The sequence below is a fragment of the Aquarana catesbeiana genome, linkage group LG01, assembly GCF_042186555.1.
Source record: "Aquarana catesbeiana isolate 2022-GZ linkage group LG01, ASM4218655v1, whole genome shotgun sequence".
Taxonomy (NCBI): domain Eukaryota; kingdom Metazoa; phylum Chordata; class Amphibia; order Anura; family Ranidae; genus Aquarana; species Aquarana catesbeiana.
This window is the reverse complement of record NC_133324.1, coordinates 742,767,172-742,788,616: the sequence shown is the minus strand read 5'-3', so window position 1 is coordinate 742,788,616 and position 21,445 is coordinate 742,767,172. Positions and strand designations below refer to the sequence as shown.

At 40.0% G+C, this 21,445-nt stretch overlaps 1 protein-coding gene across 5 annotated transcripts in view; it reads right to left on the bottom strand.

The window, feature by feature from the left end:
* Window positions 1–1,675: 1,675 nt before the first annotated feature.
* TRIM2 (tripartite motif containing 2) overlaps window positions 1,676–21,445 on the bottom strand; it is a 219,081-nt gene continuing 199,311 nt past the window's right edge. For all 5 annotated transcript variants that reach the window (XM_073605295.1, XM_073605279.1, XM_073605271.1 and 2 more), the window contains exons 8-12: window positions 20,233–20,400; window positions 16,662–16,830; window positions 14,880–14,950; window positions 10,414–10,554; window positions 1,676–7,334 (exon numbers count right to left, since the gene is read on the bottom strand). In XM_073605295.1, coding sequence (XP_073461396.1) covers window positions 7,182–7,334; window positions 10,414–10,554; window positions 14,880–14,950; window positions 16,662–16,830; window positions 20,233–20,400 — 702 coding nt within the window. In that variant the 3' untranslated portion in view covers window positions 1,676–7,181. The remainder of the gene's footprint in view (window positions 7,335–10,413; window positions 10,555–14,879; window positions 14,951–16,661; window positions 16,831–20,232; window positions 20,401–21,445) is intronic.

Sequence of the window (21,445 nt, the reverse complement as noted above, 5' to 3'; positions counted from 1 at the left end):
TTTTGTTTATGGTTTCAGTGTATCCAGACTTCCCTAGTCTTGAGAAGGCAGCAAGGCGAGGCATGTCCACAAAAGCAAGGATGGAAATTTAGGCAACTGCTACCTCTGGGGTCCACTCTCAAACGCAAGAGGTTGTGTACTTGTTTGATGGTTTGGGGCTCATGCACAGGAGTGCAGTCTTTCCAGCACACAGCCGCTGTGCCAGAATGTAAACTGAGCTGCTCTTGCACAGCTCAGTGTACCTGCCAGAGAAGACTGCTAGCTGATAGGTAGGTTTCTTTTATTGCAGAAGAAACACTGCATGTAGTTTTTTACATAGTAGGCCAGATCATACACAAGTGATTCCATACACAGATCACACCAGCTATCACTAGGACTATTTAAGTCCAAATGGTTTTTTAAAATTCTTACTGTCAGTATGTAATGAGTAAAAACAATGGTTTATGAATCATGTCTGCAAAAAGGAAACCTAAATAATGTTCTGTAAAGTCCATGGGCACCATAATCAGACTCCAGTTTTTATTTCTTAGCTGTTATTCTACAGTGTATCATTCAAATGGCTTGGTTGCTATAGCTATACTGCACACTTTGGTAGATGAGGCCTCATATGTTTGGAAGTCTAGACAGCAAGATAGCTTTAGAAATACTTAAGCGGAGTTCCACACAAAAATGGAACTTCTGCTTTTCGGAACCCTCCCCCCCTCCGGTGTCACATTTGGCACCTTTCAGGGGGGAGGGGGGTGCAGATACCTGTCTAAGACAGGTATTTGCACCCACTTCCGGCATAGACTCCCATGGGAGTCTACACCTCTTCCCGTCCCCACCACGCTGTCTCCTGGGAACACACAGCTCCCAGGAGAGAGCGGGGACCATTTGGGACGCGCAGCGCGACTCGCGCATGCGCAGTAGGGAACCGGGAAGTGAAGCCGCAGCGCTTCACTTCCTGATTCCCTCACCTAGGATGGCGGCGGCAGCTGCCGAGAACCGAGCGGGTTTTGGCGTCCCCTGCCGACATCGCTGGACCCTGGGACAGTTAAGTGGCCATGTATTAAAAGTCAGCAGCTGCAGTATTTGTAGCTGCTGGCTTTTAATATTTTTTTTTTTTTGGCGGTGTGGGTGAACCCCCGCTTTAAAGCTAAATAGTAAAATAGCAAATAGCAACAACAAATTGTTTGTTTTCGTTTAAAAGAAAATGATGCTCCAACAGGCTTTCTCCACACTGTTCCACCAGTCCCACAAACCCACTTCTCTTTGCCACCTGTCCAATTTTGGCTGTCTGATGTCATCACAAAGAATTCAGGACCAGCAGTCCTGCATTGTACCTGAAGGCTTTGAGCCCCCACACCACATTGTCTTCAATATGTGTATTTCAATGAATGCATCAACTGAGCTGCTGAATGAAATGATTGTTGAATAGCCAGATTGCCATGAATTACTGCAGGACATAGGTTGGACTTGATAGACTTGTGTCTTTTTTCAACCTCACCAACTATGTAACTATGTCATGTTTGCGCAGTCTTGCTGAGTAAGATCAGTGGTGTTTTGCCTGGAATAATGCTGGTAAGATCATATCTATTTACTTCCAATCAATCACCAAGTCACTCGCACATACAATGATTCTCAATAACCAGATTAATCACGTTTTTCCAAAAATCCACTTTCGGAAGCCAGGGTGTACAATCAAGCTGTTTATTAGGTTGTTGAGTTGTGAACCATTTATACAGGAATTCCAGTAAGTAGATGGAACATGTGTGTCATGAAGTGGATTTACCATTTTTTATACAAGTTTCTGCGGTTTCACATAGCCAGTAGAAATGGCAGCAGCTTTGCCTGGGAATGCCTATCTGGCATATTCTACACAACCTAGAAATACAGACTTTGCACCTGTGTGTATCATATGTGCAAGATACATAAACAATAGTGACATGGGTAATTACAAATACCTTCTACATATACATTTAAATTATTACATCATATTTAAAGTGCTGCATCTCCCAAATGTTTAACTTAGGTCCAGTTTAAATGTGACATGAAACCCTTCATTCTACAGTTCCTTCAAAATGCTTTCATAGACTAATAGGACTAGAGTTTTATGGGTTCATAAAGTGGCAGAGGTTTGTGCAACTGTCTAGGTAGCCTTAGTGCAAGCAAAATATATTCAGTTTATAATAAAACATATGCATCCTAACAATCAGCAATTTGGGATTCATACAGCAGATTAAATATAAAAACTCTTGTGTTCATTGAGGGTACCTGAAATACAAATAGAAGTAGAGCCTTGATATTAAACCAGAGCTCTAGAAAACAGCTAAATATATTTATGCTGTTTTACCAAAATTTCTGCAATTCTGCTTAGGCAGCGTTGTGAATAACACACTCTTGCTATACCATAGAGTCAGAAAATGACACTACTATTCAAATCCTGTGGATCCTTGTGTTAACCAATTCACTTAAACCTATTCATTCTAAAGATTAGCTTCAGCATAGAAGGTCTTATGCTACCTTCTTGGAAAACTTCAAAATCTTTCACGTTACCAGTAGGGTCTCCCCTTTAGACCGGTTTAGTACAGCTGGCCATACAACAGTAGAATTTAGTTTGAATTATTGTATTGAAATTTAGGAAGGGACGGTTTACACCTAAAATTGCACAGGAGTGCGGCCCACGGTCCTGTGAGATTCCTGGGTGACTCACCATGGTGCAATTTTCAGACCATTCATTCAACTGGGCTGAAATAGCAGAAAAGGTAGGACATGCGCTACTTTTCAAGAACACACCACACTAATTCACATGGTACTGCGGTACATACGATCTGGTGCAGGCAAACGCACTGCATTTGCAATCTGCATTTGGGGTGTTAAGAATTTACTGACACCTGCAACAGACTGCACACCTAGTGCGTTTTGAACATGTTGCCCAAAACACACATGGACTGCACCTTTCCTACAACGCGTTCTGGTGTAAACCAGCAGTAAAATCTTTTGTCAGGCATTCCACAATACCATTATGGATTCAACAAATTTAGTATGAAAATTTAGTTTGATTTGCATGCCAGTGTTTCAAATTCAGTGTTGGATTTTGGGATGCATGTTACAGCAAGCATGATTTTTTTTTTACATCATGCAAGAATTTTTTCCACTCTTTGTAGTGACAAGGAAAATCTAAGGCAGTCAAAAATCATCTATGAATCATAGATTTGAAATTAATAATTGCAAGATGCTCCAAACATGAGTTTTTTTTTCAAATTAAATTTAACTGGTGTATGACCAGTTTAAGATGTAGCCAGAGCATGGCCTTAAATTATAATCCGACTTTCTTCCTTCTCTGTTCACTCTACTCTCTTTTCTCTCTCTTTCCTCACTTCTGTGTTTTAATAGAAATCTGTAAGAAAAAGGTTTGCGAATAATGAAAGTGGACAAAGTGGTCCTTGTTTAATAACTTGGGGCGAACATCAATGATGCACTGTTCTCCACAGCAACAAGATATCCTCTCATTATTTAAACTCCAATAACCTAATTAAAGTTAAAGTCTATTTGCTAAGGGCCACAGCACATCATTGCATTTTCGTCGAGTTACAGTCTGAGACTTTGCTACTTCACGATTATGCCTCTTTCATGAGATGGAATGATTATAATCTAGCATTACACAGGATTGCTTTAAACAGATAGTAGGTTTAATAGATAATAAATGATAAGCACATCTTTTGATACAAATTAAATCTTATATTGCTCATCCTAGCCGACAGATTCATCCATTAAATGATCACCGTTACAGAACACATGCCTTCAGTGCAAACAGTATGTGTAGAGAGTGCACACCCAGAAGACCTTTAGAAAAAGGCAATTCCAAAGATTTGTTGGCTGAGGTAATTTCATATGTAAGCAAGCACATCTAAAAGGGTGCTGAGATCTAAACACGAAGGCACCATGCACACAGGCTTAAAAATCGCTGCTTTTACAGGAGTTTTGTGTTCTGCCCGTAGAAGCAGCTCAATGTTATCCTATGCGTCCATGCACATTAGGACAATTACAAGTATATTTTAAGCTCAACGTTTAGAGGCAGGAAAAAACCCTCCTGGTTTGCGTTTCTGATTGGAGCTTTCTGGCAGAAAAAATGCAAAACTCTCCTAAACTATGTACAAAAATGCTCTATATGAATGATTTTTCCTGCCAAGGGAACAGACTATTTTTTTTTTTTTTTTTTTTAAGCCCAGTGTGCATGGAGCCTCACAGCTCAAAGCTCTTGTAAGACTACAATGGCATTAAAGTAAACAGACAGAAATCTAAATTGACAGGATTCTTGATATCAGTTCTAAGAACAGGGAGAGCAAGGAAAATGTTATATTTGCAAACTTGCTTAAATTTGTCTAGATATATTTAGGAAACCATGCATCTATCCTTAAAGTTTCCCCTCTCGAAAGCATAGATAGGAATACAGCAAGCATAAGTTAGTGATTTTCAATATTTTATTTCTTTTGCACTAAACTATTGTAGAAAATCCAGTACCAAGCTTGACATTTTATCTAAAAGGTTCACTTCAGCCATTTTAGAAATGGCACAGTAAAGCAATCTTTCAGGCACACGCATTGGGTTACATTAGTGGCATTCATGTTCTGTTTTGCCCAGGAAAAAAATGATAATGTAATGCCAATATTAACATCAGTAAAATTGGTTTCAATCTTTTAAAGGATACAGCATTATGAGCAAGAAAAAAAAAAAATGTAATTTGCCCCCTCTACAAGTCAAGAAACAAAAAATATAAATGTCGGGATACATATAACAAGAAAATATTATTCCTTGTAAACAAAATTATTTGCTCCATACAGAACATTGATGGGATGATGGGATACGAATGAACATGCTATTATTAAGGACTGCGTGTCATTTACAATATCTATATAAGGGAAAAATAATAGTCTGAATGCAAATTTCTAAGAAATAGCCTTTTGCCTCCCATTGTCACTACAGAGATAAATGCAGTGCATCCAACAGCAATCATGAATGCTCACTGGTTATGGAGCGGGCATGGATCATTTCCCAGCATCCCAGCGGAATTGCCACATTAAACACATTTGCCTTCGCCATAAGAAGTTGATCTCACTCTGCCTTGCTGGGTAAAATTAACCCCACAGTGCATGCATAGTTTTTTGGAGTTTTTTTTTAGCAGACTGAAGCTTTAAAGCCCAGCTACAGGAGAATTAGAAATTGCTCCTTTTGTCTAGGGGAGAGGAGAAACAGTTTTACTCTCCTGATCCTCTGTTCCCCCAGCAGATGGTGCTGCCCCCATGATCCAGCAGTGGATCTCCAGAGTAGGGATATGGACCCTGCTATGGTCTTGACAATGTCAGGTTGCAGACACTACCCTCTATTGGTCTAGTTGCGGGGGAGGAACAAAAGATCCTGGAAAAATACAAGCAAATAACCACTGCAGTGTGGGCACAGCCCCACTGCAAGAGAAAATTTTTTGTTTGCCCAGAGTTGGGTTTTAGGAGGCATACCTAACTATACAGCTGCTATTATACAATATTTAGAGGACTGCCAAAATCAATATGACATTTATGTAAGGACTTCTGTTCATAGAATCGTAAATGTGTAATTTGGACTTCATCTTTGGCTGTGATGAAATACAAAGAATTGGGTCATTGAAACCTGAATTTATACAAGATTAGGGATTTTTTTGTTATCTCCACTTAAAAGCAATTCAATTTTTGGTCAATATATTTGTTCCATCTTTTGCAGGCACCCTTCACATGAATTCATCTTAAGGGTTCTGCTGAAAGATTGCATGGTGAAGGCACACGTCACTTTGGGTTAGCTTAACAAGCAATTTAACCCAATAAATCTAATGTTTCTTGCACTAAAAATTGGAAAGTATACAAAAACTGGAATGGATATAAATACATTCAGAACATAGTCCAAACCAGAGCCTGTACAAAGGCAGATTTGGCCTTAACACATTTAAGCTTTGTGACTATCTACCAATGGTATTAAAGATGACTCAAATCACATAAATAAAATAAAAATATATATGCAATTAAATAGTCATAAAGTACCTCAAATTTTGATAAAAGAAATGCAACATTGGCCCATAATTCTTATGGCTATTTATCCAGCAAGGCCCCACCCTGCCCTTGTTTTCTTGGGTGACATAGTGTACAATGGACCAATGTATACAACTAACCAAACGTATATGTATACAACTGAACAAAAAGTAATGTGTGGGTGTTGCCTCCTCAGCAGGCAATCAGAAGCTAATTTTTTTTATAGGTGGCAAGATCTATCACTAGCTGCAACACTCCCACTTTTCTTTCAGTTCTTATGCAAGTATCTAAAGTAGCATTTCACAAGAAAAAAGCATGCAACATTTCTAGTGCTGACAGTTATACGTCCTAGGCTGTAAAAAAAAAAAAAAAAAAAGTCATTATGCCAATGGCAATAACTATAACCTGAACTCAAAATCCCCCTCTCCCTTTAGCTTCATATTTAAAAGTTATCATTGTACTTTTTTCCCGTTTTGTATAAAAAATGGAAAAGGCATGAAATGAAACATCACATAGTTAATAATGCTTTATCAATGTTCACAGGATAAATAGAAGTGCACATACATTGTAAATGGCTGTGTAGAGAAGACGCAAGTCAATGTTACAAATGTGACAACAGTGGAAAGTTTTACTCCCGAATACACATGTACATTAACTATATTACATTACTGTTATTAAAGACAAAGGTTGTATTTACTCTATGCTTAAATACAATACCTACCAGAATTTATATGTCTCAAAGGCTTCCAGATTTCAGTGCTGGGCAAACAATGAATGACAACAATCGATATTGTAGAACATGGAAGATCAGATGAGGAACATCCTATTTGTAAATTATAGTTCTCCAAGAGGCCTAAGAGCTAAGTGCACGAGATGAGTTTTCTTTCAAAACAATTGTTTGGAGACCTCTAACACATTAATGGGGTCCTATATTACAATGGAAAGGTTATTTTTTTTAATGTGTAGCGATGAAACATTTGACACAGAAAGGACCCATCGCTGAAACGTAAACATGGCTGAGTGGAGTTTAAATAAAGGAAAGTCATTTGAAGATAACTTCAGATAAAAGATGAGATGCTTTTATCCATCCTGAAGTTGGTTCATATCCAGTGCAGAAAATCCCACAAAATTGTGGCTGTCCATTTACTGTAAGTACCGGTAAACCTTAAAGCAGTGGTTTCCAGAGTCTGCTACGACAACGTGACCATCTGATGTCAAAGCAAGTCCTTGGGGACCATAGAGTGGGTCAGCAGAAGTGTTGATGTAGGATAAAAATGATCCACTTCCATCAAAAACCTGAAGATTAAAAAAGAATTTGACATAAACAGATTGTTTACTTCTTGCATGGGATTGTCCTGGTGGGAGATTGTAGTATATTTAGGCATCTTGTACACGGCCATCCTAATTTACTGAGGTTTACTCAGGAACTTATTGACAGAAATTCTCTGAGTAAACAAATTGTGTAGAGCCTGAGTAATCTTGAGTATAGGCATATAAAAATTGTATTGACGAGTATAAGTCTTCTTCATTGCTAGTGTTGTAATGTAATCATTTATACTCGCATAAACATGCTTATTGACGTGTAAACACACGTATGCGAGTAAATTACTGCAAATGTAAAATGTTCTATTTTTGTTTTACAGTGCTCTACTCATCTCTATATTACTAATATTTGCTCAGCTGTGCCCATTGTTCCATAGCAACAATGTCAAATCAGTAAAAAAAAAAAAAAACGGCGGTTTTTACTCCAGTGTACAAGAGACCTTATAGTTTAAAGCTGAAATCCAGGCAAACAGCTAAATATGCAATTGAAATACATACAGTATATGAATCCCTGGACACCTACCTGTCCAGGGATTTAGTGCGTCCTCACTCGAGCTGGTTCTTCGCTGGTCTTCTGGTCCCTAGCACCAGCATGTTTACTAGGGGAAGCTGGCAGTGACTCCTTGTGGCTTCACAGCTGGCTTCCCATTGCACATTGTGAATGGTCCCACAGCCTTCTGGGACCTGTGATGTGTCCCAGCAGATCCACGGTTTGTTTAGTGTGCCACTCAGGCTGGATCACTATGGGGAGTAGTGTGGGTGATGCTGCAACCACTGCAGGAGTGCCAGCAAGGGATGGAGCTTGTCCTAGCTCCTGTAGTCACTGGAAGGAAGAGAGGAAAGATCCCTGGTACCGCACATCCAGGGAGTCCTATGGTGGTATAAGAGAGACAACCTCAGCCTGGGCTTCCACCAGGCCACACCCCAATGTGTTTCGCTCTGCCCCCGGAGCTTAGTCATGGGGATCCCCATGACTAAGCTCCAGGGGCGGAGCAAAACGCATTGGAGGCATGGCCTGGCAGGAGCCCAGGCTGAGGTTGTCTCTCTCATACAATCATAGGACTCCATGGATCTGTGATCTAACTCAACACCACAGAATACCAGGTGATGGCTCCGTCCCCCCCCAGCAAACAGCAGGTGTCTGATATGGAAACATGCACAGTATAGGCTATTATTCTGTGTAGAGTCATTTGCCTCCATACAGGTCTCAGGTTGCAGTGGGTGAGATTTACTAAACCTGGAGACTGCAAAATCTGATGCAGCTGTGTATGGTAGCCAATCAGCTTCTAACTTTCTAACCTTTGAAAATAAAACCTGGAAGCTTTTGCACTCTCCAGGCTTAGTAAATCAACCCCACTGATCTCTCCTCTCTAGTCTGTACAGTTCAACATCAAATCCCTGTCCCCTGCCTACTGAAGCTGATAAAAATGTAATGTGTGTGTTTTAGCAGGCTGTACAGGAAGAGATTGTTTGAGATAAACAGGGACAAATTTTGTAGGGGGATTGGTTTCATCTAATCTATGTATGACCTGAAGCTGGTCATCTCACTGAGTATATGTAAGGCTTTACAGCCACTACATGTGTTTTTCTGATACTATTTTTTACAGATGAACAATTTTGTATTATGTTCAGAAAAAATGCTGCAGGCTACTATAATAGGTAATAGCCATTTATTGTTTATAGAAACAACATGTGACTTAAACTGGGCATACACTAATCAAAATTTGGCTGGTTTAGGGGGAACAGGATAAATATTGATCAGTCTGTGGCCGCACCTGTTTGACAGAAGTCGATCATTTAAAATCACCTTCTGTTGAAAGGACATGTTGGAAAACCTTTTCACGATCAGAGGCTACAGCTGCTGAACAGTGCATTCCGACAGCTGTGAGTGCTGCTATCGAGTACAATGTGCTGGTGGTGAGTTTCCCTCATTCCACCTCATTTGTACAAAAGGAGGAAACTGTTAGTTTCTTTCATTCAGCTCACTGGCTAAAAAAAAAAAAAAAAAAAAAAAAAAAAACCCACACAACAATGTATGGCCAGCTTTATAGTCAAAACTTGTGTCTTGCTTTGCGTTCGTCATGGGCCAATATAATGAGAACATTTCCAGTATATTTTATACAAGTTTCAATGCTGACGCAAGAAAGACGTGTACTATTAAACTATGCTGTAAATAAGAACTTCCAGCCTATGCCTACAAAAGGCCAGGATATCCTCCTTGAAGTTTACTTGCCAATATGGACCTGTGACACCATGTTATTTGCAGCTTTAACGCTTTTTTATCGCCAACACATTTTGCAGGTCTTTAATTTGTGCAGAAGCTGAAGGGTGGTGGTGGTGGGCTCTCTGTGAATGTAATAACGCATGCAATATAAGGTAGGGTGTTTCTCCTATATTAAGAGCCTCCACCCTGCTTACATCATTACCATCATTACCTCACCTTTCTGCACCTTGAAGCTTTGACAATCAAGCTGTTTACCTCTTTCTGCATGAGATACTAGAGTTAATTACACAAACTGTCACAAAGATGTGAGACTTTAATATTCATGCTGACATTGGCAGCAAATGTGTGTGCTTAAATAAACTGGCAGAACTTGCTTTCATTTAACAGAACTCTATATTGTAAGCCTCCACTGCTGGGGCATCAAGATCATTCAGAAGCAATTATCCAAAGATATGTGAACAAAAATCTTTTTTTTTTAAACAGGTAATTCCATATAGAGCCATACATAGCAGTGCTGTTCTTTGGGATCAGGAGAGTGGAAATGTTGTTCCTTGGAGACCTGATTCTAAGCATGAATGCATGAGTATATTCCATGCTTCAATCTCATTTACATCCATATCAATGCATGAATATATTTAGACAATGTCAAAGCCAGCCATCTGGAAAATTCTGAATCTAAACACGTTCAGAAGATGCCAATCAACTTGTTATCAGAAGATTTTTCTGTTCTTGCTGGTATGTAGTTTAATCAAATTTGATTATTATAGAACAGATACGTACAGAATACTGTATTTTCAAAAAGCACAATAATTATTTTACAGAACTTACTTGTATTCTGCTGTTTCCCCAGTCAGCTACAATGATATTGCCATTGGAATCTACAGCTACTCCTGTTGGTGCATTAAACTGTCCATTGCCTTCTCCATTTGAACCGAACTTCAAGATGAACTCGCCATCTTGGTTAAATACCTGGACAGAAAAATGTAATCACACAATGTTTAAAAGATAGAGCCTCTAATGGTTTACATATAGTAAGGACTGATCTATGCTATTCTCTAAGGCAGGCACAATAAACTGGTGCTGTTTGAAAAGAGATTTAACCTTAAACTACGTAAAGGGTTCTTTACTGTAAGAGTGGCAAGGATGTGGAATTCCCTCCAACAGGCGGTGGTCTCAGCGGCGGGGGCATTGATAGTTTCAAGAAACTATTAGATAAGCACCTGAACGACTGCAACATACAGGGGTATACAATGTAATACTGACATACAATCACACACATAGGTTGGACTTGATGGACTTGTGTCTTTTTTCAACCTCACCTACTATGTAACTACATGCATCCCTCACTCCTTTTATGTGGCCCTTAGTGGATTTAAGAATTTGATTGAAATCTCAGCTGTTCTCCAGATCATAGGAGGGGCCTGTATAGTTATGAAATTCAGGGGTCCCCAAACCCTAGGTCGTGGACCGATGCTGGTCCGCACAGCAGGAGGTGAACAGCAACCGAGGTCCGCACAGGGCCATCACAGACCGAGGTCGCCGTTCATCTCCTGCTGTGTGGCCATGCCCGTATGTCCTCTGCCGGCTCCTCCGCCCGCCTGGCTGACGATGTCATCCTATCAGCAGGGCAGGAGGCGGGAGAAGCTGCAGATCGGAATGAAAAGCTCCTCCCACTCCCTGCCCTGCTGATAGGATGACATCGTCGGCCGGGCAAGTGGGGGAGCCGGGAGAGGACAGACGGACTGATGACAACCTCTGCCCTGCCAAAGGTATGAGTTCTGAGCAGTGGAGGCAGACATTGGAATGGGGAACGGTCATGTTAGAGAAGAAAGGGGGGGGGGGATACAGACTGCAGGGGCAATGTGATGGAGGCTGTGATTGCTAGGGGCACTGTTGCCTTCATATCACAGTGACTCCTTTACATTACAGTGACTCCTTTACTGTGCACTGTTCTGTAAAGGGGACTGCACTGTAAAGGAGGGCTGTGTTGTGAAGGGGAACCTGAGGACACTGTGGGACTGCTTTAACGGGGAAAAGTGATGTAAAGGGTCACTGTGGACACCGATTTAAAAGGGAGACTCTGCTGTAAAGGGGGCCTGAGGACAGACTCTGAATTGAATATCCCATCCCCCAACCCATCCACCACAACTAGACCCCCCCTCTCCTCCTCCTGGTCCCTGGGAAAATTAGCCGCCATGAAACCGGTCCCTGGTGCCAAAAAGGTTGGGGACTGCTGCTGTAAATAGCTTCCTGAAATCATCACACTACTGTGCCTATGTACTCTTCTCAAGAGCCTTCAGCCCTGATCCAGGCAATGAACTGGTTCTTGGGAGGTGTAATAAAAATATCAAAAATAAAGGCAGTATTCCTCCTCATTTCAGGACAGGGGAGGAACCATACATCATTCCTTTACACCCGAAACAGCCAAATGCATATCCAGTTAAGGTTATCTCACTGTTTGGATTCTCCTTCTGACTTTTATTGGAACATCCAGAACAGCTGGTGTACAGTGTACAAATAGCCTTATATTTTTCAGCTATTTGTTCCAAAACTCAATACAGTTGCTTCAGACTGTTTGACCATTATCAGTGCAGTGTATAGAAACCCTTGCTTCTATTTTACAAAACTGCAAAAAAGCACACAAGAATCAATAGATTTTGTCCTGATAGAGTTTTATAAACATATTCCACCATATCTTATTTAAGCCGGCCATAGATGGATTGAATCTCATTCGATTCAGCATGCACCATGGACGATTTGATTAATCTATATGCAGGGTGATTTTACCCAAGTTGATCCATCAATTGAGTTGGGTAAAACCAGAATGTCAGATCTCTAGCATGTGATTATTGATAGTGGCTACAGCGGGTAGCCGTAATCACCATGTCCTCCTGATAGAGACAGCTCCCTGCGCCCCCTTCTCCCCATCCCCCACCGGGAGAACACAACAGCTCAATGGGAGGTATTCCCCTATTAACAACGACTCTGTTAATGGGGGAAATTGAGTGATGTTCTTTCCTTGCAGGAAGATTAAATAATCTATGACCTTCTTAAGGCCAATATGAGAATGTGCACAAAAAACTCTCTGCATAGCATCATTCATTAAAATACCTCTTCATAATCCTGCTGTGTGTTTATTTTATGGAAAGCAGCTACAACACAGTTATGTTGCCCTAATTTATCTAAACCCCAAAACCAATATATCATATATTGCAGCTTATCAGTCCTTTGGATGTGGCGGCTGCATTAATTTCCTTTTTTCAGGGAAGAATATTTTTATCAACTACAGAAAATACCTGTAATGCTTGCCAGAAATGCCATGTCCTTGTCACTTTCAGCGAGTTAAAAAGACAGCATAAACAATGTCATCTCTTTTTTTTTGTAAACTACTAGTCCAGAAGATTTCCAGTAATGGAAATTAACTGAATTCTCAGGTGAAATTTAAGTGGTTCTGCAGCATTAAAGTAATAAAACACCCTACTATCCCACCATCCCTAAATGCTTACCTGGGTCCTCTATCGATCCAGTGTTGTACCCGTCTGCAGCACTCCTCCAGGTCTCACAAGAGACTCTGAATGCAGCGGGAGCAGTAGCAGCCATGAGCTTGTATTTATTTTCTACAGCCAGCTCATAGCTGTTGTGTAAAAGTGATTTGGGCAGCTGTATACAGTGCGAGTGGTGTGGCTCTGCCTCCTGCTCTGTGGTTCCCGGGCTCTTCAGTGCATATATAAATGAACTGCAACTGCACCACACATGAGGTATCACTGCAAACATTGTAGTGATCACAATAATTCTAAGTTCCTTATTTACAGTTTACTCTAAATTGATGAGCTATAAAAACAATTAACCTGTCACCTATTGATCATTTTTTGGATGCACACAATTTTGAGGCTTGACACATTTGGTATCTATTTATTCTACACTATCTTATTTTTTATTTTGTAAAAAAAAAAAAAAAAAAATGGGAATTAAATTGCGATTGTATGCAATAAAGATTATTTAGGTGTATTTTTTCCTAAAAATATAAGATTTGATAAACAGTTGTGCAAATATCGTGCAACATAAAATAATTCCAGCAACCATCTTTTTATTCTACAAGGCCTCTGCTTTCAAAAAAATTAAATAATGTTCTGGAGGTTTTAAAGTGGAATTCTAGCTTACACCTAGAGTAACTAGCCAGCCCTAAAAATCCCACCCCCTAACACTTATGTTAACTAACCTGTATAAGAAAGATGATATACTTACCTATTTTTAGGCTGCTGGTCCAATCATGTGATCTCCCCAATGTCAGCCAGCGGCAGGGGAGTAAAACCTGCAGGATTTACATCACCTATAGGCTTCAATTGGCACTCCATCACTGGCTGACACAGGGGAGCCGCATCACTTGACAGGACTGAAGCAACCTAAAAATAGGTAAGTTTATACAACACAGTGCAGCTTTCTTACACAGGTTAGTTACCATATGTGTTAGGAGGGTAGAGGGAACAGTTTTATAACTAGTTAGGTTCAAGTTGGAATTCCACTTTTAATTAATAATTAGTCCAAAATGCAGATTTTAACATGCATGCAAAAAAAGGAGAAAAAAATTGCTCTAGAGCAGCCTCTCTCTACCTTAACACAGGGGAACCCTTAAAATACCTTTTTGGTTCTAAGGAGCCCTGCTAATAATTACAATAGTTACAGCTCACACTACATTAGCATAACGGTCAATGGGAATGTTCCTTACATTGCTGATCAGTGGAAAGAATCCCCCTTTACACAAAACTAAATAGATATTTGTCAGTTGTTACTTTACTGAAGGATTTCATAATGGCTTAAGAGATGAACCTGAAATCTCAGCACCTACAGGCTGTTATGATCTGCAGATCCTGAGATACTTTCTTATTATTTGATGGCTGCCCCATCTCTCCTGCACATTTCCATTAGCCAGTGAGCCAGCGAAATATAGTGATCGGCCTAAAGAAACAGGGGGAAGATAGGAGGGAGCAAGCAAGTTTGAACACAAGCAGGATGCACGTTATTCTAAAGGCCAATCACTCAAGTTCTGAAGCTACTGGATTAACATGACAGCCTTGCACCTTGTGTTTTCTAGATTTGCAATGGCAGCATCCATACTTTTTTCAAAACAAGTTTATTTTAAGTAATAAAACCTACAGCAAATAACACGATTTTAGCCAGGTGCCATGGAGCATAACACGAAAAAGCAAGACATCATTTGCATCTAAATGTGATAATAGCATAAGATAATACTTCAGCCTAAAAACTCCTTAAAGTAACAGGTGAAAGAAAATTACCTTAACAGAATGGTTATGGAAATCAGTTACAATTATTTCATTGTTGCTGTTCACCGCGGCAAAGTGAGGTCCTAAAGAAACAAAATGTAAAGCAAATAATTACAACAGGACCACAGTTTGCTACATGCAGATAGAGCTGTCATTCTGTGGAGCAGTGGCAATACGCAGAAATTGCTGATCACAGACAACTAATCCTACTAACACAATACGCTTTGTTAGCAAGACATACATCAACACACACAACATACATCATCCTATAGCTGAAAACAATGTGTCAGGATTACCCTACATTATATGACACCCTTCACCATTCCAGTCAATCAGGTCTGTCAAACACCTTTTACCATTTTGCACAGAAGCATTTAAATTCCCAAAACAAAATGTCAGTATGGTCAGAAAGTTGTGTAGATATGTAGGTTGACATAGTCCTCTCCTTCTGACAATGATAGCACTTTCTATGTCACTGACTCAGAACAAATATATAGAGCAAGAGTGGCTTCACTACCAGCCTAGGACTCAAAGTATTGAAGCCAGACATAGCCCAGCAACTAGTATTTTCAGAAGGAAATGGATGGCTTGTACAGGTTTTCTTTAAGTATTTTCTTCCAACATTTTTTTTTATTACAGTTACAAAAGCCTACATTACTACCTATGAAGTGCCTATCATGGTAACTGAGACAATAGGTAGACCTGGTAACGTCAAATACGGTACCTGTGCATCCAAAACGATTTTGTAAATTATCAATATATTATTTTCTTTTTACAAGCAATCTTAGGTCATCTACCAAAAAATTATACCAAAAGGACCAATTGTGAAGTTAAAATAGGGACCATACATTACCAGGGTTGCACTAAAATAACCCAAGAAAGATTGTAGGCAGGTGCGGTCTACTTTCTCCACTGCAGGTGGCACTCTCCTGCACCGGCCCTGCAGTTGCAGAGGCGGTAAAGAAGAACATGGTTCCTCTGCGGTTTCCTGGGTCACTGGGGAAGCTATCCCATTGGATGCTGCCTCCCCATGTAACTCTAGCAGCCATTTTAGGTCAGGCAGAGCTCCCAGGTTTCATGCACATTTTGTGAGTTGATAGAGTAGGAACCCTGTACCCCACCTGCAGGGACAGGTTACTGATGAAGAATGAAAGAGTAAGGCTCCCAACTTCTCTTGACATCTACCTGCTTTGGAAAAAGATTACTAGGACACACTCTGCTTCTTTCAACAGGCACTGTCAGTTCAGCTAAACCCTGCTCTCTACACACTGTTGGACCTGTGAGCGATCACAGCTGGGCTGCCCTCCCACCGGGTTGTTTGCAAACTGTCTTTGCATTAATTCAATACAAGTGCTTTAATCGCACTGGGAGTGTTTGCGTTATAGCTGCCGCACCACGCTGCACTCCATTTAACAAGATGACCTGGGGTTTCAACTTCATTTGTCTTGACAGTATTTCATACCTCTACAGGGATATATGGATACACTACAGGAAAGGGGAGGAAATTAGCTCACATTCATTATTATGGTAAATGCAGACAGGTATTAAAATTACAAAAAAATGTCTTGACAGCATTAGTACAGTCCTCAAAACAGAACACAGGAAAAGGTGCAAAGGAGCAGTCACAAAGTAGAAAGATAACTCAAAACAAGGCACAAAGAACCAAAAAAACTGTGCCCAGGGCTTCACCCAAGAGACATGCCTTCTGCAAATAGTCTCTAGCGTGTATTATCCAAGCAATGTCGGGAAATCTTCCACAGGAGAAGATGGTGCACATATAATAATGAAGTTTACCTGCAAACTGCTTGTCTCCATTTCCTCGACTTCCAAACCTGGTCACAATTTTCCCATTGGGCTGGAAGATGAACACACAGCATGCTTTGTTGTCTACCACTATGATATGTCCATTGCGATCTACTGAAACACCTTTAGGACCCATCAATTTTCCTGATCCAATTTTTGTCTGTTATAAAAAAAGATAAATACCACCTTTGAAGCACATGATAATCATCATTTTATTCCTCCTGCTTGATATAGTCTTGAGCAAGGTGTAAATAGGCTCATGTCCTCACAAATATAATAGTTTAAGCTTCCATGGCACAAAACTACCACAATGTTGCAAACCTAATACCCAAATATTATCAGTTATATCAAAACTAAAAATGGCTCCTAATAAAGGTAATCTACAATGCAAAATTCAATAAACTTAACATTGATCTGTCAGTTATTTTTTGAGGACAATAAATCCTTAAATGCATTTTTAAGTAGCTGGTTAAACTGCCCAACGGAGATATAGATTAACCTGCACTACAAGACTTTCACTGGGAGAGGAAAGGTTTGAACTCCGAGACAATCAGGGACTACTGAATTGCACAGTGCTGTCAATTGAACACAGAGAGCATGCTGATGGCCTAATAAGTGACAGGTCTTCAATGTCCAATTAGCAGGCTGAGGAAGGCTGGTGATAACGCTGCATTACTTGGATAAAAAAGTGGTCACTGGTCAGGCTATGCTATTGCTGCAGAGATGAATGGATCTTAAAGTGGGAGTAAACTCCCATGCATGACTCTTACATATAGGTAATGCCTATAGTAAATATCTCCTAAATGTGCACCGTTTAGAAGATATTTACTTTTAATGCAGCCAGTGACATCACGCGCATACCATGCCGTTCCTTCAGAGACCTTTGCCTTGAATAGCAGCTCTCGCGCGCATGCACGGGAGAGCCGTCATTACGGCTCCGGCTTCTCACACAGCCTGAGTCTGCGAACCTGCAAGGAAGATCGGATGAAGATGGAAGCGGTGACAGCGCGTCGCTGGAAGGCTTCCTTTTACATCCATGTGCATGCTAGCACATTATGGCATTGTCTTGCTGGATTAAATAAAATAAAAATAAAACATGTGGGTTTACTACCTCTTTAAGACTGGCTGAGCAGTTACAAGCATTTCAATTGTGTATTCTAACTTTTTTTTAACTGTTAACCTAGAGTTCAACTGTAATGGCTTCAGATAAATCAATACCTAAAGCGTCTGCTTGCAGTCAGGTAATCCCAGACCTATAGACTTGCTCAGAGCTTAAGTAATAGAGACATCATAATGCAGTGCTAAGCAGAAAGCAGAGCTTTCACATGTAATATAAAATTATGGCTATCCCTTGTACATATATATTTAAACGCTATACCAAGTAAAGGTTCTAAAACATGAATACTCAATGATAAGAATAATTACATAAAGATGATCATATTCAATATACCTTAGGCTATAGATTTCCATTATAGTCGCACACATTCAATACAATTACGCTGCTAAGGTATACCTAGATGTCAGTTGCTGAGTTTGGCACAGGCATCCCTTCACAGTGTCAACAATAGGAGACCAAAATTAAGTGGGACTTTTAAGGTACCCTCACACACATAGAACATGCAATGTGATTAAATCTTCATATGTTTTTATTGTTATACATACAATAATACAAATAATTTTTCTTCAGATGGAAGGACCAAGAACTTGGGAACAACCACTGTACCTAGCCCCCCCCCCCCAAGTTCCTGGTCCTTCCATCTGAAGAAAATGTATTTATATTATTGTATACATATTTATAAACCCTTGAAGAAGCTGGAATATACCATGCTTTAATGCTGATATATGTTTCTTTTACTGTTACAGTTTCACAGAACCAAAAGAAGTGGTGTCCCTGAATCCAGAAAATACGTGGTATATATCCTGTGCCCCCCCCCCACTCTGTCAGCATGCAAGATTCTGAAAAACACTTTTACGTCTAAGATGGAAATATGCTGAAGGGTGGGGACGAAGATGGCAAACTGCGAAACAATTATTATAACTGTAGTTGAATTTATGATTTTGTCTATGTTAGCCTAAATATTTATTTTTTCCTAGGTTTGTCTTCACATGTGTAATTTATAAATTATAATCTCTGTCATTTTTAAGTATTCCTTCAATCTGAAGTACCTGGTTGATCCTGCCAGTTACCTTTCTTCCCTGTTCTAAACTGACCACACAAAGCACAGAAACTGAACTGTTCTTGCGTGGTCAGTTTTCATCCTTTGACTGGCCACTAAGAGGTACAGGACATTGTGCAGGCACATAGCATGCCTGTATTGGGTATTTCAGCCACCAACACCCCCCACAACCAAGCACAGTCTCCCGCTGGCACACACCCTCTCTAAACCACAGCCTGCCTTCTTGACCTTACCCACTCTTCAAGCACAGCCTACATTTTGCCTCAGGTTGAACACACTGTGCGTCTGCATAATGTCCTGTAATCCCTTCCCTCACTATCAGGAAGAAAAGATGCATGGTCACATGACAGAACTTTTTAGCCTTGTAAAAAAGGTAAGAAAGATCATTTCTGAAACTAAGCAAAGCATTTATGGTGGGTGCAGGGACACACTGGATGCCTTCACTGCCAATGTGCTCTTGCTGGGCATCCTTGTACCTTTAAGGAGGGGTGGGCTCCCTCCAGGCATACTTGCCCTTAATCTATCCATTCTATTATGTTCTCCTACTATGGAGACTCTGGAAATTTAGAGTTAGGACTGCAGGATATACAGAGGTCCCTTGGCATGGGCACTGTGGCTTACACATATATGTGCAAATGTGTACAAACAAAACCCGTTTTTAACATAAACTGTTAGACACGGCCAATTTGGTTGTTTTGCAGGCTGGCTGGTAAGTGTGTTGGAAATCTTTTGTAGGTATGTGATGTGCCTGTTATACCAGTATTGTACATTTCCTATAACATTGCACGTTCAAAACTAATTTAATGTATGGGCCTTTGGTGGCCAGAATGGACTTTAAATGCTCTAATAATCAAAATTTTAAATGTAGAAGAATAAAAACACGTTAAGTTTTAACTACATAATAAGTTCTATATATGCGTGAGGGCACCTTAAAAGTCATTTATTTTGATCTTCCACTATTGTTAAGGCATAGTCAATTTGTTTGGTGAATAAGGCTATATAGGGATAGTGAATATCATTGTTACACAATACCAGGGAAATGTTATAATACATTGACCTGGCTCAATATTGGGTTCTTTTTTTTAATTTTTATTTTTTTTATAAACCACTATAAAAATGACATATAATGACATATGCAACTACTGCATGTAGTCTATAGCATTCAATTTAAAGTAAACATTCTAGTTACCAAAATCTCTGCTGCTGCATTTAGTGAATATTTATGGTTACTAGGCATTTAGCGAATATTTATGGCTACTAGGCATTCACTCATGTTTTTCCGGTGCGTATTCATCCATAGGCCATTTCAAGGCATCTTCTAAAAGCATGATTTACAGTGCAAACATTTAGAATAACATTAATATGATATTTATATCAGCTCTTACCTTAAACTTGCCATCAGATGAGAATATGCTGACCCACTTGTTGTCATAATCTGCTATGATGATATCACCACTTGGGTGAACAGCCACTCCTGTTGGCCTCTGAAGTTGGCCTGGTGACCTTCCTCGGATGCCAAAGCGACTTTTAAACTGTCCATCATTTGAAAAGATCTAGCCGACAAGAGGGAAAGTCAAATTTGGGCTAGTATGGGTATGTCTTTTTACATATTGGTCTAAAGATTTTGTTATTAAACATAATAAAGTAGATTCATACATCTATAAATACATCTATAAAATGCATTAGCTATGGACTTCTATATTAAAATGATCTAGCTTTCTTTAAAAAATTTTACAATTGAATTGACATGTTTATGGTGTTAAATGATTTCAGTTCGATTTTAAACTATTAAAGAGACCCTGTCATCTACAGAAAAACAAAGAAGCAAACAAAAATGCACTAAATTTATAAAGTAACATAGTGGTCTTCAGGGTCTAACATGGCTTTTACACTGTAAGGCTGGGATCACACCTATGGGAATTTCCCTGCATCCAATTCGCATGGTAGGAGATTGTGACCGGCTCTCTATGGAGCCGGTTTATATATCTCTGCTGCAGCTCCGGTGCAAATTTGCACTGGGGTCCTGTGCGTCTTTTGGTCCTTTTCAGGTTCCGAATTCAGCCCAAAATTCGAGCTGAAATTGGACTTGAAACGGTGGACGGAGCCCAACCGGGACCCCTGCTGTGAGCCGCATAAGGCAATAGTGTGAACCCAGCCTAAAAATAAATGTACTCTGCGTGCTGTCATGTTGAATAATTCTTCGGACCACTTAAACACAGAATAGTAAAAACTTCTAACTGTAAATGCTCATTCACATGGCCTAAAAAAATTGCTGCGCTGAGAGGCATACAGTGTATAGATTTGTATGCATCTGAGCACAGCATTAAGGAAGACTATGGGCCCATACACAGAACTGCGTATTGCAGCATAAATTTGCTATGTGTTTTATAGCGTACAATAAAACAATAACCATGTACCAATGTAAACATTTGTTCGGCACATCACAGATCTGGTGGACAGATTACTAGGAGGGGCTGGGGAAGACCCCGGCTGTCATGGTGCACGCTGGCACCAATGACAAGGTCAGAGGCAGATAGAGTGTCCTAAATTACGATTTTAGGGACTTGGGAGCTAAAATTGAGGAAAAGGACCTCCAAG